The sequence below is a fragment of the Miniopterus natalensis genome, chromosome 9 (assembly GCF_054644295.1).
Source record: "Miniopterus natalensis isolate mMinNat1 chromosome 9, mMinNat1.hap1, whole genome shotgun sequence".
Taxonomy (NCBI): domain Eukaryota; kingdom Metazoa; phylum Chordata; class Mammalia; order Chiroptera; family Miniopteridae; genus Miniopterus; species Miniopterus natalensis.
Genome location: NC_142089.1, coordinates 33,674,195 through 33,695,492, shown reverse-complemented (window position 1 = coordinate 33,695,492; position 21,298 = coordinate 33,674,195). Strand labels below are relative to the sequence as shown.

Genomic DNA, 21,298 nt, shown 5'->3' with positions numbered 1-21,298 from the left:
ATTACAAATTCAAACCAAACCAAACCAAACGCGGAAAACTCTTTTTGATGTTTCTGGCTGCTCAGTTGATTAATACGGGCTGTCAAACTGTTCTCTGCGATTTACATGGTGCACAGGAAGACCTGTTTGCGTGGTGGGTGATCTAGCACGTAAATGCTCCCCTCCCTCCTCCAACTGTATAATAGGGTCCCCTACCCTGAGGTGAGGTGACCCATTACAGAGAGCCATCTCATGCAGAGGCATGAGAGAGGGGCTGGAGAAAGTAGCCTTGCAAGAGTGCACCGGGCCTGTTACAGGCTCCGAAAGTGCTGCAGTATTCCTCAGGGTTTTGAGCAATTCCGGGGGCCCTGCTCTCCGCTCTTGTCCGCCCTGTTAAGTTCCAGTTGGGGATCCTTCCACTTCTTTCCAAGTCCATTTCCACAAAGGGAGAGCTATAGTGGAGGCCCCCATGAAAACCTTCCATTTTTCAGGCAAACATACCAGGCAGTTCTTGTGGCAATACCATGGTGAAGGGGAATAATGTTATTTGGCATTTTGCCCTTTTAAAAAAGTCTATGTGGGTGGGGGGGTAAGTGGGGGGCGAGGGGGAGGATGGGCAGAGAGAACAGTGGGGACTTTGTAGTTTACTGCAATAGAGGGGTCAGGTGGGCAGGGTCATGAGGGGAGGAGGGGTGCAGAGAAGGACTGAACCCCCCTTGGGCTTCCATACCCTTCTCTCCCCCTCTGGCCTGATTCACACATTTTGGGCCTTTGTAAAGGGGTAGTTGGGGAGTTTTTATGTTTTCATTTGGAGGAAGGACTCTAGACGTTCTGTCCCTCGGAGAGAAACTGGCTCCTAGCTGCTTTGCAAGGATTAAGGCCTTGGCTTCCAGAACCATTGAAGAAACATCCCAGGAGCTACCCTTTTCTCTCAACAGCTGAAAAATGCATCACGGAGCAGTGGCTTCCTGGAGTTTTGGCAAAAGACCTTCCCTCTAGAACAATAGGGTTCCTGTGGCCAACCACCTAGGAGTTTTGACTCCAGCTGGTTCTCCCACGAGGATCTGGATGCCCACATTCTGTTGTCCCCTACTGGTGGGGGAAGGGTGGGCCTGCCAGAGCAACTGCAGGTGGCCCGGAGCACGTGGGTTTCTGTCCAGAGGCTAGTGTGAGACGCCCCCGCTTCTCAGGTCCAGTCAAAGCACCTAAGGACGGGAAATGGGATGGCTGCGCAGAGCTGTGGAGAGCCAGCCTGACCCAGCGCCACACCTGCTGTGCTGCTCCGAGACCCTGTTTCTAAATTTCGGTTCTGTCCTGTACCAAATGGAGCTGGTACTCTCTCCCTGGAAAGTATTACTGGGAGTGAATAAATGAGGCCCGGCTATAAAGCGCCTAGCATAGTACTGGGTTTGCAGCTGTAGCTAATGCTAATTCCCACCTGTCTCCAGCCCACACCACCTTTTTGCTGATACACCTCTTTGTAGCTGAAGGTTTGCAGATTTGGGAATGTTTGCTGGAGTTCTTTATAAATGAGCATCTTTGAACTCCCAGGGCTCTGCTTGGCCAGTGGGCTTCAACTTAAAGTAGTGTGCTCCTCAGTTACCCAGCTAGGATAGTGAGCAGGGTGGTGCCCACCTGCTCTGTGGAGATGCCATGGAAATGAAGCCTTATAAAATGCCCTGTACTCCTTGGATAAAGGTGAAAACTCCTGAACTTAGGTCCACAAGACACCTGGTAACATGCGCATGAAGACACCTTTCACTTGTACATGAAGAAATAGAGCCTGAGAGAGCAGCAGTGTGATTGTACAGCAGCAGCAGAGTGAGCACCGAGGAATACAGTCAATCATTGCTGGCTGGTATTTGCTTCTTAAGGTTGCCTTGGCAAGAGAAACTTAACTAATACCCTCAGAATCACCTGTGTTATCGATATCAGGCATGTGTTCACTGAACCAAAAACTGGGGTCGAAATGATTTTCCCTCCCAGGATATTGGCCGAGCTGACCCAACTCAGACGACCTGAGACTATCAATCAGCAGGTGAACAGCCACGCAAAGTAGAATGACCCCAACATATTTATTTGCCATCAATTTACTTCCATTTATAGTAATCCTAGTAATGATTAATTACTAGTAATTTTTCCCCAATGAAGAAGTGTCTTCTGGATTGAATAACATTTTTAGCTACCAGTTTTTTCTTTTTCACATGTTTTCAGCATCTGTGTGGTGGGAATCAGATGGGCTCCCTCAAACTACTTTCCTCCTTTGCCCTCAGGGTTAAGAGTTGGGTAGGGGTCGAGGGTGGAACACAGCAGTTTTGTTAATGTTTAGTGGGGGCGGGGGAAGCTTCCCAATTTGGGATTTTTTTTCCTTTTAGTATAGTCTTAACTACATTATTGCCATTCTAAGATAGCAAGGAATGTTTGCATTGCATTCACCCGGCTAATCAGTAAACCAGCGTTGCATCCCTGCCGGCTGCAGGCCACGTGCCGAGGGTGTCCTGATCGTCTTAGAAATGCCTCTGTGGGAGTTCCTGTCATGTTGCATCATGGGTCCTTGTCCCCCAAGTATGCATTCTTCGAGGGCGGGGACCACGTCTTATTCGTTTCTGTGGCCCATACTTCTCTCAGGGAGGAGTTTCGTCGTTCAAAGCAGCCTTTTCCTTCACTTTCTTGCCACCCAGTGCAACGTGTAAAACTCGGCGGGGCACGGACTGAGCCTCAGATGTCTGGGAAAGAAGTTTGACTTGTACTTTAATCAGGTGTTTTGTAATACCTCACTCCCTGGATACTTCTAAAGTGAAAATGGAGCCTATAAGGACAGCACAGAGAGAGGAAATAAACTACAAATTAAAAAGTGATTAGTGAGTGTTTAAGCAGAAGGTCAAAGGGATTATTTTGGACTTCAGACTTTTCAGCTTTCAGGGCTTGTATTCAGTTACAGAATTACATCCCTGAATTATTTGTGCAGGTGGCAGCTGTCATAGTTGAAGAAGGCTTCAGCGTTTTACAAAAGGAACATTGATAGGGCTGGGAAAGGGGAGTGTGCTCCTGGGGTGAGGGTTGTCTTATCCGCCGCAACCCACTGGAATGGCCTCGGTCTTGCTCAACTTGAGTGACAGCCCTTGTCTGAGCTGACACAACTCTGTCCAGGTTAGTTCAGTCACTTTCTTGAGGAAACCAGTCAAGCCGGTTGATTGGCATCCTGTAAACAGCTGGATGGTAGATTTTCTGGACTGGGAGGGCAGAGAAGTCACAGTCTTAATACCTACCACGTGAACGGCTGTTGGCATCCTCTCTTTACCACTGGGCTTCAGAGAAGTTAAGCAGCCTGCTGAAGATTGCATAGATTATAAGTGGCAAAACTGGTTTTCAAACCCAGGTCTGAGTTGTTTTCGTTGAGACTGGAGCTCTTTTACTTAGCTCTTTCTTCAGGGGTGGGCTGATATTGATCCCTTCCACCCCTGGGGCAGCTGGGCAGGGTGGGGTGTGATTGCTGAGTCACTGACCTGGGGTTGCCCTACAAACAATTGGTAGTTTCACTTTCACTATGTGAAAAAGGCCCTAAAACTGATGATTAAGATTATCCAGCCCACAGCCCGGTGTAGCTCAGCAGTTGAGCATCGACCTAAGATCCAGAGGATCGCTGTTTGATTCCTGGTCAGGGCACATGCTCGGTTTGCGGGCTCAGTCCCCAGTTGGGGGCGTGCAGGAGGCAGCTGATCAATGAGGGCTCTCTTCTCATTGATGTTTCTCTCTCTCTCTCCCCCCCATCCCTTCCTCTCTCTGAAATCAATATAGATATATATATATTTTTAAAAAGATCATCCAGCTCAAGCACCCATCTGAGACTTGAAACTGGCGAGGTTCCCCATAAATTATTCCTAATGGAAATGTCAGCTTTTCATGAGAATATGTGGTATTGTATTGCTTTGGGGAGGTTGTCTTATAAAACAGGATTTGGGTTATGAGAGAGATCAGGTAGGAGGAGTTCAGAACTCAGAAGGGGGCAAAAGAATCCACAGGTCATTGAGTGTATTAGGTATGGAATCGGATATTCTGAATTTTAGTTTGTTTCCTATTTATTCAATACACATTTTTTGAGCACCCTCTAAGTACCAGGAATTATTCTCTGTGCTGGGGATACAGAGATAAATAAAATATATGGACCCTTTTCTGCAGAGACTCTCAGCTAGTGAAGGAGATTTACAGGAAAGGAATAACTGGAACGCTAGAGTGTGGTGGGTCTCAGTCTTCCCATCTATTAGATGGAGTAAATGGCATCTAAGATCTCCTGTAGTTCCAAAGCCTGATCAGTATGTCACTGCCACGTGCCTAACTCCGTTTAGAGTAAGATTTGTCATACCAACAAATATCTAATGGGCTTTAATCCTTAAGTTGCTTCTCGCTTGGCTTTTCATCTTTAGAATTCATGAGCTTCTATCAGAAGGTGGCTGTTTTGTTTTTATTTTAAATAGCTGTTGCCTTAAAAATAGAACCCTTTGGTAACTCCACCCACCGCCAGCCACAAGGTATGGGCTTTGTAGTTCTGCAAGCCTTGACTGCCAACCCTCATTCTTTTTCCTGCCTGTGAGACCTTCAGCAAGTCACTTAACTTCTGAACTCAGTTTCCCCCTATCTAAAATGCAAATATTATTAACTGCTCTGCCGTGGTGACTTTCCGCAGTCCTTGGATTTATAATTGAAAACGCAGATAGGAGGCTCAGTCTTGGGCTAAGATTAAGACATACACATAATGGGTACTAGACTTACTGGGGTGATCACTTCATAAGTTATATAAATGTCTAATCACTGTGTGTATGCCTGTAACTGTAATTGAAAAACAAAAAATATAAAAAAATTTTCTTTCAAAATTTCAAAAAGAAACACACACACCAAAAAAGACATATGTACAAACACATGCACATATGCATTCACATATACACACATGTCCAGTGTGGCCAATACCTACCTGGGAGGACACTGTTGAATCAAGGGTTAGTTATTTCTGTTTTTATGGGTTCATGCAAGGACTTCCATATTCTCCAGAGCAGGGATAGAAAAGCCAGATGTCTACGGGGGCCAGGCAGTTTAACCGAAGTAGACCAGGTACAGAAAAATGTATAGTAAAACTCTAAGAATGGCAACTGACACGCAGCCGTAGTGTCTTGGAGTCGGTAGGGAATGTCGGCACCCTGGGGAATGCGTGTGGCAGCCGGTACCCGGCCTCTATTGCCGCGTGGCACGAGAGCTGGTTGAAGAAGCTGGAAATCTGGATGTTCTGTGAGACCTCCCGCTCTTAAATGTTAACAACTGATTTAAAAAATTTTAAACCCTGGGTGGGCCCATCAGAACATCTCTGCAGGCCAGATTTGGCCATGGGCTGCCAATTTGTGACCTTTGATGTAGAACTTGGACCATGCAGCTTGATGGGTTATCTTGGAGCAAGCGCCCTGATGGCCTTGGAGCGCCAACCAGCATGCTGCTGTTCTCACACGGCCCCTGGCAATGCTTCCACTCTTCAGTTTTGGCATTGCACCTGGCTCCAGTCCTGCCTTTTGACTGTCTCGAACTTTGGCCCTCCCAGCTGTCCAATGTCCTGCCAGTCCACATGTTGTTTATTTTACCGCCACATGAACCTGGTGTTTTGTGTACACCTGGGCAGTGTGGCTTGGATGGGGACACACTTGATGACGACCATGTTTAACTGTTGGAAAAATAAAAAGAAAGGTTTCTTTTCACCCTTGTTAGAGCTTTACCTCCTGTCAACCTTGTGTGATCTTTGAGAATGATGGCAGAGTTCCTGCTGTGCAGCTTCTCCTCCGAGTCAGGGTGCCAGGTCCTGCTAACCACTGTCGAAGCCCCTTCTGTTTATATAATCCCCAAAAGTCCCTGGAATTACAGGATTTTATGAGCTTGCATTTCCCTTGGCATCAGATTGTTTTGGGGGAGTGGCTAGCAGGCCTGCAGCTACTTTACTGAGCTTTTGATAGAACTTTGATTGCATCTGATTTCTTCTTAAACATTTTCAGTAGTTTTCTATCAGAGACAGGAGCAAAAATGAACATACAGGGAATCAGGCCATTACTGGACATTTTAACTGCGTCTCAGTCCTCATAATTAACTGTATGTTGGAAACTCTTGGACTAAGCAATGATGGAAATGAAGTTCAGGAGGTAAAGTGACTTGCCTAACGTCACACAGTAAGTGTGACAGGTGGTAGAAGTGGGAAATGAATTCCTGTCTGCTTGACTCAGAAGTTCACGGGTAAATTGGAATTAGGTAACTCAGCCAGATAAGTGAGTCCTGTGAGAAGAGATTTAAGTCTTGAAGGATGAATAGGAGTTCGCCAGTGGTACTTGAATCCAGATGTTAAAAATATTGCTCACAGAGTTGTTGAGAAGGTCACATGTGATTACTTATGTAAGAGCTGTAAAATCCTATACATGTGAGTGATTCTTGCTGAGGCCTCGGTCTGCACAGCCACATGGCAAATGAACTCATTTAGGTCATAAGGGAAACTGAGGCAGGAGGGTGGCTGGATCTATAAATCCATCTCAACATCTTAGGAGGAGCTTGCTTTTTATCTTTGTTCAAGGGCAACATATACTTTCCAGAGCTTTATAGCTTTGCTAATATCTGCATGGACACAGTTCATGTGTGCTCAGCAAGGAAGGCTAACTGGCCCCATCTCTGAGTGACCTTCAGAGTCAGAGCCTCCTATTACATATACTGGTTATGGCTCTTACCAGCAGAGTGGACGCTGAGGCAAATTATTATCTCTCTGACCCTCAGGTTTTTGGCTATATACTAATTAATTTAGGGGGTTATTGTGAGAGTTAAACCAGCTGATGTATCCCAAACTCTTGGCGCATAATAGATGCTCAATGAATGTAAATTTACTTTAATCTTTATTTAAAAGAAGGGTCAAAGAGAAGAAGGAGATCTGGGAAATGACCCAGTTTCACCTGGAATACAGGAATCACAAGTCATGTTGGCTCTGGTAGCAGTGTATTTGTACTAGAAATAAAAATATTCCATTTGTGAAATATGTAGTAGTGACAAAAGATGTCTGGATCTCTCAGTGATAGGTATGAACCATGGGCTGGTGTTCAGTTTGTTTTTAGTTCCTGGTGGATATGGCAGCCCTTTAAAAAGCCTACTAAAAAGGCCAAAATGGCCAGAGCTGGGAGTGTCAAGGCAGCTGATATTATTTTAAAGAATGAAGTGTTTTCACTATAAGCATTTTCAAATAAAAAGGCCATCCAACTTATTTTTCATACTCAAGATTAGACTAAAGACAGGTTTCTCTTTGTCATGGAACCTGAAACTTGCCAAAGTTGAGGAACTCGAAAATAGTGCAGCATCTTGCTCATAGTTGTGTCCCCAGCACCCAACACAGTTCCCACTACTCAGTAACTGTCCATACATACTCGTGGAATGGGACTAAACACCTTGGGCTTGAGGTCAGGAAACCCAGGCACCAGGACTAGATCTGCCGTTAGCTTCTTCACTTCAGATCTGCCAGTCTTCTTTTTGTGAAGAAAGGGCCTGAACTTTCCAGCACCGAAGAACTGAGCATTTGTCAAAGAGAACCTTGAGACCCAGAGTATTCCATGCTGGCACCAGCCAAGAGCAAGTGTTTTTCATGGCAGCCCCTTTCAAAGGTGAGAAACACCTTCATAGTACACTTAGTTTTGTCTCATCTGGATTGTGTCCAGTCTAAAAATCTGGACAAATATTGTAAACCAAAGAAAGTTTGCACACTTCTAAGACAAGTAGCAATTAATTACTTTAAATAGAAATCCTGTCACTTACAAGCAACATAAATATTTGTATTTTGAACCTCTAAGTAGTAGTTAAGTTGACCATTCTGGCCTTAAGTGAATGAAAAAGAAAATCAGTTGGTCATATTTTAACAGGGAATACATTTATAAAGAAGGGAAGGGTCAGGTCATGGAGTAAGGAAACATGAGCCAAAGGAACATGGGTTCAAATCCCGTGACCAATTGCCCCCTTTGTGCTGCTTGGACAAGTTATGGAACTTCTGGCCTTAGTTTTCTGTTGGGTACAAATGAAAATAATAACCTATAACTTTTCATAGCAATAGTGAAGATTAGAATACATTATATATATATATATATTGATTGGTTGATTGATTGATTGATTTCAGAGAGAGGGAGAGAGAAATAGAAACATCAATGATGAGAGAAAGTCATTGATCGGCTGCCTCCTGCACGTCCCCCACTGGGGATGGAGCCCGCAACCCGGGCATGTGCCCTGACTGGGAATTGAACCTCGATCTCCTGGATCCTAGGTCAGTGCTCAACTGCTGAGCCACGCCGGTGGGACAGAATACATTAATTCTTAATTAGACTCTAAACTCCTTGAAATCAGAAGTCCAGCATCTTCCACCTGTATTTCTAACATCTGGTCCAAATTGGTGCCGTTTGCTAGCTTTGCACTTCAGATGAACTGCTTAACCTTTCTGAGCCTCAGTTTTTCATTTGTAAAGTGAACAGAACTCTATAGTACTCTATAGTATAGGTAAGATGGATACATCCCTGTCACAGAATCCTAATGGCTGCCCGATTTGAGCAACTTACTCTGTGATTGATATTTACACGCATATTCTGGGTAGGTATGGGGGCTTTCTGCAGATGTGAGTTTAATTATTACTCTCATAGGTCCTGGACTTTGCTTATTTTAAGGTAAGTACAGATTGGGGGGAGCAGAAAGTTGGACGACTCTGGAAAAGGCACTCAAAGGGCTTTGGATAACGGAGGCATTGGGAAGCCCCTCCCTGATGCTTTGATTTGGGGCATACAAAAGTGCAAAGATTTCTCATTCACTCTCCAGCCCCCACTCTTTCCTTAGCCACACCCAGAGCTTCCTAAACACTCTGAGAGCAGGAGGCTGTGTTTAATTTTGTGCAAACGAGAGGCTGTGGCTGAAGGGAGCAGGGCTCTGGGGCTGGGTCACTTCCCACATGACTTTATCAATGGGTGGGCCACGAAAACTTATCCTCTGTTTTTTCACACTCCATTCCCAACCACCCAGCCTACCCAAGTGTTAGTTTTTCAAAGCCCAAGAAGTTTCAAAGGCCCGAACCCAACACAGGGCCCTTTCTTCATGCTTTGATTTTCTGCCCATTAAGTGTTGTTAGTGAGTTCGGATTTCGCCTCCTCTGCAGCTTACACATCCCAAGAGGTCCCTGGAGGTATAGGAAGTTAATTGATCCTTGATTAAAAGAAGGAGAAATACTTGCATCTGGGTCTGGAATCACCAGATTGGGGGGAGGGGGGGGTGCGTGTGTGTACACACTTCTAGTTCTGCTTTGCAAAAAGCTGGTAATCTACCTTTCATTATAGATAAATCTAAATTCTGGGATATTGGCTTCAGAGTTTCAGTTAATTAGACGTGGAGCACATGAGGTACATGGTGAGTGTTCAGTGAACAATAGCCAGTGCTGTTGCCTTGACTGTTCCAAGCAGACCATTATTTTTCTTCAAAGGAGTTTTGCTGAGCTTTATTTAGTTTATTAACATAGGTGGCTTCCTTCTCTCTGTTTTAAGTGACTCACTCACTTTAGAAAGCACCCAGGAGTCAGATCATTTGAACCCCATCCAGCTCCACAATGTACTTGCAGAGTGGCTGGAAGTCAGTGTAATCCCTTTGAAACTTAAGGTGACTTAATGTGTTAGTTTTTAAAAAATTTTTATTGATTTTTTTTTTTTTTAGAAAAAGAGAGAGAGACATTGATTTGTTGTTCCAATTATTGATACATTCATTGGTTGATTCTTTTATGTGCTCTGATCCAGGATTGAACCTGCAACCTTGGCATATTGGGATGATGCTCTATCCAGCTGAGCTGCCCGGCCAGGGCCCTAACGTGTTGGTTTTATAACTGTTTCTCCCATTAGCCTGTGGGCCACCTGAAGGTCGGCATGTAAATTCCTTCATCTCAGTAGCCCCATCAGTACCTAGAATAGGCATCTAGGTTTGCCATACTGCAGTGTTTATGTGGGGATCCTCAGCACAGTGTGGGCACGTAATAGTTGTTTATTAAATGTTAGCTATTATTACTGTTCTTCATGCTATTTTCCCCTTTCTTCCTTTCACTGTTTACTTATGCATCTCTTCCAACTCTGTAGCCAAATTTAAAACTGTATTTTCATAATGGCCATCAGTTTTGTTGGCTGGTTTATTGGAATCCCTAAACTATGCTGAGTTTGCATGAGTGTATTTAGCCCCTGGACCTCAGAAACCTCTTACTCATATAAGGTCAGCTCACGACTCCCGTCCACTGTGGGCCATCTCTAGTGTCCACAGCAGAGTAGTTTTTTGTGCCCTTGCTGTAGTCTATACATGTCAGTCCACACGTTAGAGAGATTTTAGTGCACTTGTTTTTGTGACTTTCTCACAATATCATGAGCCTCTTGAGGACAGGTGCTGTGATGTATTCACCTTTAGATCTCCAGTGGCTAGTACTGGGGATTTTCTTGAAATGGGATTATCAGGGACTATAATGGTAGTAAAGATGGTGCCAAAGCTGGAAATGGAGATCCTGCTTTGGGGAAAAACAAAAAACAGCCTCTTCTCTGTGTCCTGGAGAGGGAAGGCATGGTGTTATATCTCTTGAGGACTAGCTGCCCCGTTGGGGAAAGTGTTTCTGCTTTTCTCATCGACTGAAGGAATCTGAGGTCACTTTCTTGCTGGAACAAAGTCAAGCTTTAACTGGCATCACCCCCAATCGGACCACAGTTGGTAGGGGAGACCAAAAAAAAAGCCATTGGGTTTTCTAAATGCTATTTCAATGCCTTTCAAGAAAACAAACAGAACATATTCAGATCCAACTTCTTGTCTGTCTGTGGTCCTCGTCCACATAATCAGAACCGGAAGCCCTCCCCAAGCCTTGAACAAGGAGGGCAGAAAAGGTTTGGATTGCTCCCAGGTTAGGAGGGCAAAGGCATTGCCTGGGCATTTTCTTCCCTAACCTTCTCTGTGGGAATTCTCCCCTTCTTCCTTTTAACATTTATTGAGTGTCCATAGTGTGTGCCAGACTGCTCTCACATCACCAGTGCTGTGGCCTGATGTCTTCCAACTAAAGCAACATCCTGTACTGACTTTATTTTTATTAATTTTTTTATTGATTGAGTTTAGAAAGAGAGGAAGGGAGAGGGATAGAGAAATAGAAACATTGATGTGAGAGAGACATGGATCGGCTACCGCCTACATGCCCCTTACTGGGGATGGACCCGAAACCTAGGCATGTGCCCTGACTGGGAATGGAACTGGTGACCTCTTGGTTCATGGGTGGATGCTCAACCACTGAGCCACCCCAGCCAAGCCATCCTGTACTGATTATAACTGAGCATATGTGTCTTCCCTTTCTAGATTGTAAGCTCCCTGAGGGCAGGGTTTGTGTCATCTCTGTATTTTTTGTACTTAGTATACATAGTAAAGACTCATTAATGATTTGTTGAATAAATGAATGAGTGAATGAATGATTGGCTGCGTTAATGTATTACATTATCCCAGCGATCCCAAAGCCAGATTTCATTCTTCCCATGGGACAGATGGGAAGGGGCTTTTGGAGATGAGAAATAGCTCACTCAAGTAGAAGGGAGCTGAGCTGAGATCATTACCCCAGTTCTGTCTCACTCCATAGCCCTTTTATATGTGTTTTATTGTCCTTAGAAACATATGTTTTACAGGCCTGTCACGTGAACGCTATTAAAAATAGAAGCTGGGGGCCTGAGAGTGTAGCACAAATTTAAGGAACTCGGGGTCTGTTCCCTACCTGAGTTTATTAGCAACATTTTGGCTCCTGGGCACCACAGAGGCTGTGGCCGGGCACAGACACCCAGCTAAAGGATTTATCATGATGGGTAGAACTTAAAAGCGGACTATTAATATCGTACTGCTGGCTTCTCAGCTACTTTTCATAGCCAAATTGGCGACATTTCAAAATATTTAGGCAGTAGAACGAAGATGGTTCAGGCCCATGTGATATCTCTCTCCTAGCGCCCCAACCCCAAAAGATCAACTGACTGCTCTTGCCATTCCTGAGCCAGAGCATTTATCTGCCACCTCCCTTGCCCCCTTTACTCCATTGCAGAGTCGGTGTTTCAAGAGCTAATGGTTATTGCCTTCCAGGGCCCCTCTGTGTTTACTTTGAGAAGGTCAGGCACAATGCTGTGGTGTGTCGCTGTTCTTTCTTTTCAAAGCACCAGTATGAATTTGATAAAGTAAATTGTTGTTCTAGCAGGAAGCAGTTAGGGGGTCACAAAATAAATAGCCGTAGAATTCAAATAAATCCAAAGAATAAAACCAAATAAATCCATGCCCGTATGCACAGTGATACATAAATACACTTTTTAGAAAGTGAGCATTTTTATCACTGCCAGTCTGGACCCAAGTAATTGAAAAATTGTGGAGTTATGGTACTTTTTTTTTTTTTTTTTAAAGAGTTGGTCTGGGCCCTGGAGCAATGTGATATGAATTTAATTCTTTTTGAAAAACATGAAAATGGAATTTTATCTTTTCAACAACTGCTTATCTTGGGATTTTTTTTTTTTTTAGCTAATGAAATTCACATTGGGATAAAACCAATTTGCTAAGTAAAATTAGGGATTTAGGCATTTGGGATGGACTAAGAGACTCTGAGTGAGCTAAATATAGTCTCTCTGAATCTCTTTTTTCCACTTGAAGATAAGCGCTTGTCATGCTTAAATGATGCTTTAAAATGTTGAAAGATTCAATGCAAAAATGGATATGAGGCACCTCACACATTGTAGGTGCACATCAGCGGTGTCTGTTACCATTGACCAACTGTTTTTCATGGCCTTCCCTAGTGCTAACATTCAGTGGCTCACCTTTTACATTGTGAAGGTGGCACTGGGGCTTGGTGTGGAACTTGGGTTCTAGGTCTTCAGCCTAAGAAAAGAGCTTGCACTGAGATAGAGTCTCTGTGTACTGTTTTCTTGTAGGATGGGGGTGGCTTGGGGCAGGGGACTCTGAGTCCAGAGAGGGGAGGTTCAGGTCATGGGTAACTCTGTAGGCCATGCTTTATCTCATCCTGTGCAATGGGGAGCCACTGAAGAGGCTTTGGCGTGGCAATGTCACGTCAGGAAGTAAACTGGTGGATATGTGTAAGAGGCAGCGAAGGCCAGGAGACTGATTTGGAGGCTGTTGTGGTGCTGAGGCAAGAAATACTGTGACCCTTCCCTCATCACTTCAGTGCTATAAGGGACTTTTTCCTGGCAGGTGATGGAATCCATTTGCCTTGACCTTTAAGAGAATGGCATCGAGCTGGCCACTGATTAAACCAGCAGCAGCTGCACTGGCAGCTTGGTGCTCTCGGTGCCCTTGGGCTCTGCTCCAGGCCTGCAGGCAGCAGGGCCCAGCTCAGCTCTGCTCAGTCTTCGCAGTGACTCTTTGCACAGTGAAAGAAAAAGACTGAAAATGGCATCCATTGAACAGCTACTGTGTCCCAGGCACTGTGCTAGCAATTTCCTGTGCTGTTTTCTCCACAGGTCTTTTGACATATGGGGACATGAGGCCCAGGAGATAGAATGAGAACCAGAAGTCACACTGATAGGAAGTGGTGGGTCTGGGATTCAAATTCAAGTTGTCTGCCCCCGGCCTTCACCACTCCGTGTAGCATAGCCTTAGGATGAACTGCTCAAAGGGGAAGTGGTTAAGACTTAAGAGAAGAATGTACTTGAAGGCATCCTGAGGCACCATTAAATTCGGGGCTATGTCAGTGATTATTACACATTGGGGGTTGATTTTCAGCAGGATGTTGCGGAGCAGTGGGAAAGCTCCTGCCCTGGCTCTTCCACGGCCTCCCTCTGTGCTCTTAGACGGGGGGGGGGGGGGCCGCAAAAGGAGGAAAGGGGATGCGTGGAGCGAAAGCTCTCAAGGAGTTAGTATCACTGTCATTGTTATTTGGGGTGCTCTTTGCTGGAGTCATTCTCTATCCACCTTGCATTGATGTTTCCCCCTTCTTGTCTTTTTTCCTGCTATATGCGATGTTCCATCTTGATCAGCGGGCCTGCCCTTTCTGATCATTGAGACCAGCACCATCAAGCCTTACCACCGAGGGTTTTACTGCAACGATGACAGCATCAAGTATCCCCTGAAAACTGGTGAGACGATAAACGATGCTGTGCTCTGCGCCGTGGGGATCGTCATCGCCATCCTCGCGGTAAGTGCCCAGGCTGCTGTGCTCACCCTGTCTGACCTCCCCTGTGTCCTATTGTAGAATACCCGAGTCAGAGCCGTGGTGGGTCAATCAGAATTTCACTTGATTAACGCTATTTATTTAACGAAGTTAATACCATTATTAAAGGAATTTTAAAATACTAACTACGCACACGCATACATACACAGCAGGTCTTTGAATAACATCGTTTCATTCGGTGTCTTTTCATTCTAGCATCGGTGAGATGTCATAGGAACTTAACTCGTTTACATCAATTAGCTTTTGGTAAAATAGGTTTTGTTGTATGGCATTCTGTTCAAAGTCACAGAGCCTACGGTGAGGACTTAGTGTATACTAAAATTATTATAAAAGGATGCTAAGCACCCTTCTAAAATACTTCGCATGCAGTATCCTCACAGCAACCCAGTGAAGTCTGGATATTGTTCTGATCTTTCTTTTACATGTTAAAAAACTGGGGTCCATAGAAAAAAGTAATTTGCCTAAGGACACTTGGTTAATAAGTGGGAGGGTTGGAATTTGAACCCAGTTGTCCCTCACTCCAGAGGCTGAGCTCTGAGTCCCAGAGGAGGGGGAAATGCCCTGTCAGATATCACAGGCATTTTCTGGGTTCTTTCCATGTCACCGCTGTGCTGCTGTAACAGTGATAGTGCCCCTGGCATTCTTTGACTTATTGTTCAGTTCTCTCATCCAGTGGCTGTGGTGTCAAAGTCAAAATGAAATGAGATTTGGAATCTGGAGACCTCTGTTCTAGACCTGGCCCTCCACCGATGAGCTGTATACCTTTAAAACCAAGGATGATCACCTTGCTTCACAGCATTGCAGGGAGGAGTAAAAGAGATCATGAATATTGAAATACTATGCAAACTCTTAACTGCTGAGCAGGTTACTCATATGCAGGTGTAAAGTCCAGACTTACATCCTGTCTTCCCCGTAAAGGACAAAGTCTTCATTGAAGATGCAAAAATGTGGCAGGGACTTGGGCAAGGTTTACCATTATCTTGAGCAATGGTAGCCTCCTGGAGATTGGGGTATGGCCTACCTGGGCTCTACCTGGAAGGTCACTGGCCTGTTTTACATCTGTCCATTTGGGGCAAGGGAGGGAACGAGTAATTGATGGTGACCCAGTCTTATAATTTGTGAGTCATACACTTTTCACAGCTGTCCATTCCACATCTCCAGTATTACTCTTGTTTGTTCTTTGCTCCTGAACCTTAGCCATGTGGATGAAACGCATAAATGCACATCATATCCATCAAGATCGTAAGTTCTCTCTCACAGATCCTTGAGTCATCTATGGATTAGCCATAGCCTGGAAGCTTATCTTTGGCTTGTTTTAGCAAGCCAAGAAGAAGAAGGAAGTTACTATTAAAGAGCACCATATGTAAAATAAGTGCTATTGTCCCCATTATACAAATGGGAAATCAGACTGTCTGAGGGGTTAAATGATGAGCTCCAAGTCCACAGCTTGTAAAAGTTGGGGCTCAAACCTATGTCTGGCTTATTTCAAAGCCCTCTTTCCATCACGCACACTCGATTTTGGAATGGAGGTTGTCTATTCCAAATGAATGGCTGAAGGGGGTAGGCAGTTCGCTAACCTTGCCTACTCGGGATTGAGTGTAAACTGCTGATGGTACCTGAACCACGTTTCATAAAGTTTTTCTTTTGACTTCCCCACTCTGGGGGTTGGTTGTAAACTTTGAGACCCCTCTTTGTTTTTTAATAACATCGTAAACCAGGCTCACAATCAACAGTTTGAAATTGGGGAAGAGGGGGAGGGAGACTAGTAGAATTCTTTCCAACCTTTAAAAGAAAAACAGTCCGTTTGGCAACTGTAGTAGTTTTAAAGGTGGACTAAGGATCTTTGTGTTCAGAAAATGAAGAATTTAAAATCTGATTTTACTATTTGCTCCAAATGGACAGTGTGGGGTTGAGTTCTCGAGGGAGAATGGCTTTTCCTGGAAAAGATGTTTGTCATGGAAGTCAAATATTGTATTAAGGCCTGAACAGGTGTATTTGACTGTTGGAGGATCAGTTAATTGAATGCTTTTAAGAGGCCGACTATACCCTGGGAGTGGTTAGAGTAAGAAGAGCACAGGGACAGGGATGTCCAGAGCTGTTGGCTCTCCCTCCATGCCATTATGACCAGCTTGCCTAGTGAGATGCTCCCAGATACAGCTCAGTGGAAAGAGACGCTCTTCAGAGGCCTTGGCATCGCTAACTATTTGAATAAGGCGAATCTCTGGTTTCTCTAGCCCCCATTTTCTTCATCTGTAAAATGAGACTGGTGTTTGAATTCACTCATGGGGATTTCTATCAGAATCAAATGCTGGCATTTGTGGGCATGTACTTTGTGGCAGCCAGGTGAACACAGGGTGCTAAAGGAGCTTCTTCAGGATCCATGCTTCCTCAAGCAAAACTCCTGCTCAGCAGCGCTTTCCTGCTGTTTCCTAAGACCGTCCCTTCTGCCTTAGAAATGCTAGCATTTCCGTGAAAACTCTGCTTTTAAGAGCTTATTTGTGACTTGCCTGCCTCCTCATGTCATGTCAGTGTTTAAATTAAAAGGCTCCCTGACCTCCCAGGTTTCCTTGAAGTAGTCATGTGCTATGGCCATGGTTATGGGATAGGCGACGGCTTTGCTTCCCCACCCCAAGCATTGTTAGCAGAATAGGTTTGGACGGTTCTTTCCTATAGTTTTGAGAAAGACCAGGCAAGCAAATGCTGCAATAATTGTCTTTTGTCAGGTGCTGCCATCTGCCATAGAAACCTGTGGACCATGTTCAAGCATTTTATCCCTACAGAAACCCTGAGAGCTAGGTATTCTTAGGGTTCTCAGTTTAGGATGTGGTTAAAGGCATAGACCTGGTGTGGATCTAGCTCAGTAGCAAGTTGAGCCTCGTTGAGCCTCAGTAGGCTCATCTTTTAAATGGAGATAATATCTCTACTTATTAAGGTTTTCAGAATTAAATGAGCTAATGCATGTAAAGTAACTCAGTGCCCGGCACCTACCATATGCTCAATAAGTGTTAACTTTTTATTATAAATGAGTAAACAGATTCAAAATATGGTGAAGTGACTTAGTCAAGACCCTATACCTGGTGAAAATAGAATCAGGAAAGGAACTCCAGCCTTTGGACTCCTATTTCCTGCTCTTTCCTTGTAGTTAATGAATTAGAACCCCGGTCTCATGACTGTCCCTCCTGTGCTCTTAGCAAGAGGACCTTTACCTCCTGACCCCGCTGCCCTCGCATTGCAGCTGGGGGCATGTGCGAGATGAGGGCTCCCAGTGGGGTCTGCTTGCCCACTTACCTGCCATTAAGTGCAGAGTCCTCATGGAAAAAAGTCAAAGCAAAGACCTCAGAGGAAAAGTGAATCAACATGGAGAACAGTGTGGTGATTGGGGGTGGGGGGCAGAAGGGGGGTGGAGCTGGAAGAGGGTGTAGGGGGGATAAATAGTGATGGGAAAAAAATAAAAGGAAAAATAGAAACAAGCACGCAAAAGAAACGTGAGTCATTCACTTTGGTAGACTCATTTCCAGAAAAGCTATCCAGCTTAAATTAAGCAACATTAATACCCTGTTTCCCACTTCCCCATTGTGGCCAGTCCTAGAGCCCAGCTGGCTCCATCCACAATCCACTTCTGATCAGAGGGCAAGGGTGGCAGTCAGGGATGGCAGGTAGGCACTCAGAGCTAGAAATCTAATCACCGGGCTCTGCCAAATGTCAGGTTTGTTTCAAATAACAAGGGAAGCCTTGGCTGATTGGATGCCCTTGCTGCAGCTTGAATGTCCCCATAACAAAGGAAAGGAGTGGCGGTGGTGGAGATCATCAGAAGTTATAGAGAAAGCAGACCCCCTTCTATGGCAGGAGATAGGGAAAATTCTAGTCATGTTGACCTCTTTTTCAGATGTACCTCAGGTTCTGGAATTAGCATAATAGGAATTCCTTCCAAATCCACAAAGCAATGGACTCTATCCCTGCCTTATAAAGGCTTAATGACTCTAGCAGCAGTGAGATTAGGAGCAAGTAGTAAAACATCATCTCCTATCTAGCCTCCTGTCATGTTGCCTGGCTCTGTGCTGTGAAGAGTATTATGGGCAAAGATTTTAATATGGAAAAAATGCTCAGTATTCCTTTTAAATAAACATGGGATCAGTGATTGCCTTGGTCAAGCCCCGAAAGGGGTTTATATAGATTCTTAATATGTAGGAGTTGATGCATGGGTCAATCCTCTCATCTCTTCAGCCATAAAACAGCTACTTTCCCTTTTGCATCGCATTGAATCTAATCCTCTAATAATATTCTTAACTGGAGAAAAACACTCAGATTTTGGCATCACCTAACTTAAGTTCGTGTCCCAACTTCTGCGCTTACTTACCCTGTTACTTGTCCTTCAACCTCAGGCAAAGCCATTGGCTCCCTTTGAAAGGAGCTATGCCTTCCTTTTCAATAGTTCACCAACTCCATGGGCTTGTTTTGGGGGTCCAGTCAAGTGACATTATGTGTGTCATCAGTGAGAGTCACTCTTTTCATGTCTAGTGTTGCAGTTTGCAAAGTGGCCTTTATGTGAATATCCTCTCGTTTGTACCTGGAAGTCATCATAGGAGGTTGATTCTTCCAGCTCAGGAAACTGAGGCTCAAGAATAGGAAGCAGCCCAGCAGGGTGTGGCTCAGCGGTTGAGCATCGACCTAGGATCCAGGTGATCGGGGTTCGATTCCCGGTCAGGGCACATGCCCGGGTTGCGGGCTTGATCCCCAGTCGGGGGCGTGCAGGAGGCAGGCGATCAATGACTCTCTCATCATTGATGTCTCTCTCTCTTTCTCTCTCTCTCTCTCCCTTTCCTTTCCTCTCTCTGAAATCAATAAAGATATATATTTTTTTAAATTTAAAAAAAAAGAAAAGAATAGGAAGCGACTTGCCCATAACTAATTAGTGGCAGGGTCAGAACAGTCCTCTGACACTGAGGCCAAGGCTTTTTTAAAATAACGACACCACAGCTGCCTTCTAACGCCTACCTACCTTCCACGGTTATTTATCAAACACCCATGGTGAAGCAGGTGCTTGGGGACACAGGGGTGAACCTTATCCCAACTGGCTGCATGTTTTCTCTCATCACTAAACTGCTACAAGCTGTCCCATCTCAAGCAGACAGATAGCACCTTCAATACACATTGCCGTGTAATGTGATTTGTGTCTGAGTCTTGTCTCCCCAGGTAGATAATAGGTCCTGGGAGTCAGAGACCAGGGCTTTTCCTCTGCACATGGTAGGTACTAAATAAACACCGTGCAGACATTTCTTTCTCCAGCCACCGTTCCTTGGCTGCGTCTTCCCTCACCTTCCAAAGGTCCCGAGAGCCCTGGGCCCAGCTCTGTCTTTGAGGTTACGGTGCTGAAGTGTCGTGTCTATTTACTTGTCTGTTTCCTGCATACCCTTTTATCTGCATCAGGATATGGAACAGTGTGATTTGATTATGCATTGCTAGGACAAGGCACAGACTTTGGTGTTCAATATACAGGGTGTCCCCCCAAAAATGTATATACACTTTCACAGCTGATAGCTCAATTTTGAAAATGAAATGTATTTTAATAAAACTGCCTTTATAATTATTCAAAGTATGTGTATACATTTTTGGGGGACACTCTATATGTTTATAAAAATCACAGGAGGTCATACATTTTGGGCAGAAAATCAAAAAGTATTGAGTCAAAAGATGTCTGGAGCAGGGGAAAGTGTCCTGTTTGCTTCCCTAAAATCTTAAATATGGTCCATGATGCACACGGAACATTCTCTGTGCCACATGAGCATTTCTTGCTGTAGAGACATGAAGAAGAGCTTAATTCCTCCAAGACTTGTTTATTCAGGATCAGGCTTCAGTGTGCCTACATCTGGACTTCATTACTTCCTCCCCACCCCCATCTCCCTTTATCTGAGAAAGCACTGCCAAGAAAACAAGGTTCCCCAAGATTGCCTCCTCATTAAAGGTTAGTCGTGTTTTCAACTCTGAAAAAAGTGAAGTCGTGCTGGCCCGGCGCTGCCTTAGTGGGAGACCCCGTCCCCCAGTTTACAATCCACTGCATCTGTGCAATTACCAAGACCACCAACAGAGAGTGGCCACATTAATCCTTCAACTGTGTCATCCCTTGATCAGATGGCTAAGGAACTCCTCTGAGGCCTTCTTATCCCTTGGATGGGTGCTGGGAGGGGGGCATCTATTTGTGATTTAACAAAACACAGGCATTGAGATTAGGATTTACTGTAATTGGTTCCCTTTCCCCACCGCCCCGCTCCTGCCTGGAAGAAGTGAGAGCAGCTGCAGTTCTTCCTTCCTTAGGTAGAGCTCTGAGAGGCTAATGACTATTTGAAAAAAATGGGTCTAATATGAAGGTGACAGTTTTCTCTATTTTAAGTGATAATGCTTAAGCGCTGAGAAATCTGTCCCTGTGAGTCAGGCTGTATTAGGGGGTGGGGTAGAGAGTTGGATGACATGGGCAAGCCATCTCATGGGCCAGAAACTAAGACGCCTTATCTGAGCTCCTCTTCAACAGCTGCATGAGACAGGTATTATTTACCCCACTTACAATGAGAGAGGGAGGGTACTGAGGCTTACAAGGGTGACGTGACCAGTGTAAGGTTTCTCTGCTTAGTGAATGCGGGAGGGCGGGTGTTAAAAGCCAGATCTGTCTGGTTTCAGAGCCCAGCGATTGAACTGACGTTTATTGAAGGCCCGCTCCATGCTGGGTGCTACGCAGAGTGCTCTTTATATAGTGAGCTCTCAAAGCTGTTAGATCCTGGGCTTGGAGAGCTCAGTGGATGGTGAGAGACAAAACATCGAGGCCACCGGGCAGGTGGCTGTCTAAGATCGACGGTGTGCGATAGTGTTTTGTATGAAGTAGTTTGTACACAAGGTGATAACCTGCTGTAGGTACGAGCTTGGTGAGACCTCCCCTGTAACGAGTGGGTGTGTGACAGGCAGCTTGGCCTAGAGGCTGATCTGTAAGACAATACTGCCCTCAGAGCTTATGGTCTAAAAGGGAAGCAGGGCAAGTCCAAGACTGACTATACTGCTAGACCCTCAAGGAGACTAAGAAGAGAG

General features: G+C 44.9%; 1 protein-coding gene across 1 annotated transcript in view; it reads left to right on the top strand.

Annotated features, from left to right (window-relative positions):
- The window catches only part of PLPP3 (phospholipid phosphatase 3), a 76,909-nt gene that overhangs the window by 25,128 nt on the left and 30,483 nt on the right, over nt 1-21,298 (top strand). Inside the window, exon 2 of the mRNA XM_087820460.1 lies at nt 14,031-14,188. Coding sequence (XP_087676586.1) covers nt 14,031-14,188 — 158 coding nt within the window. The remainder of the gene's footprint in view (nt 1-14,030; nt 14,189-21,298) is intronic.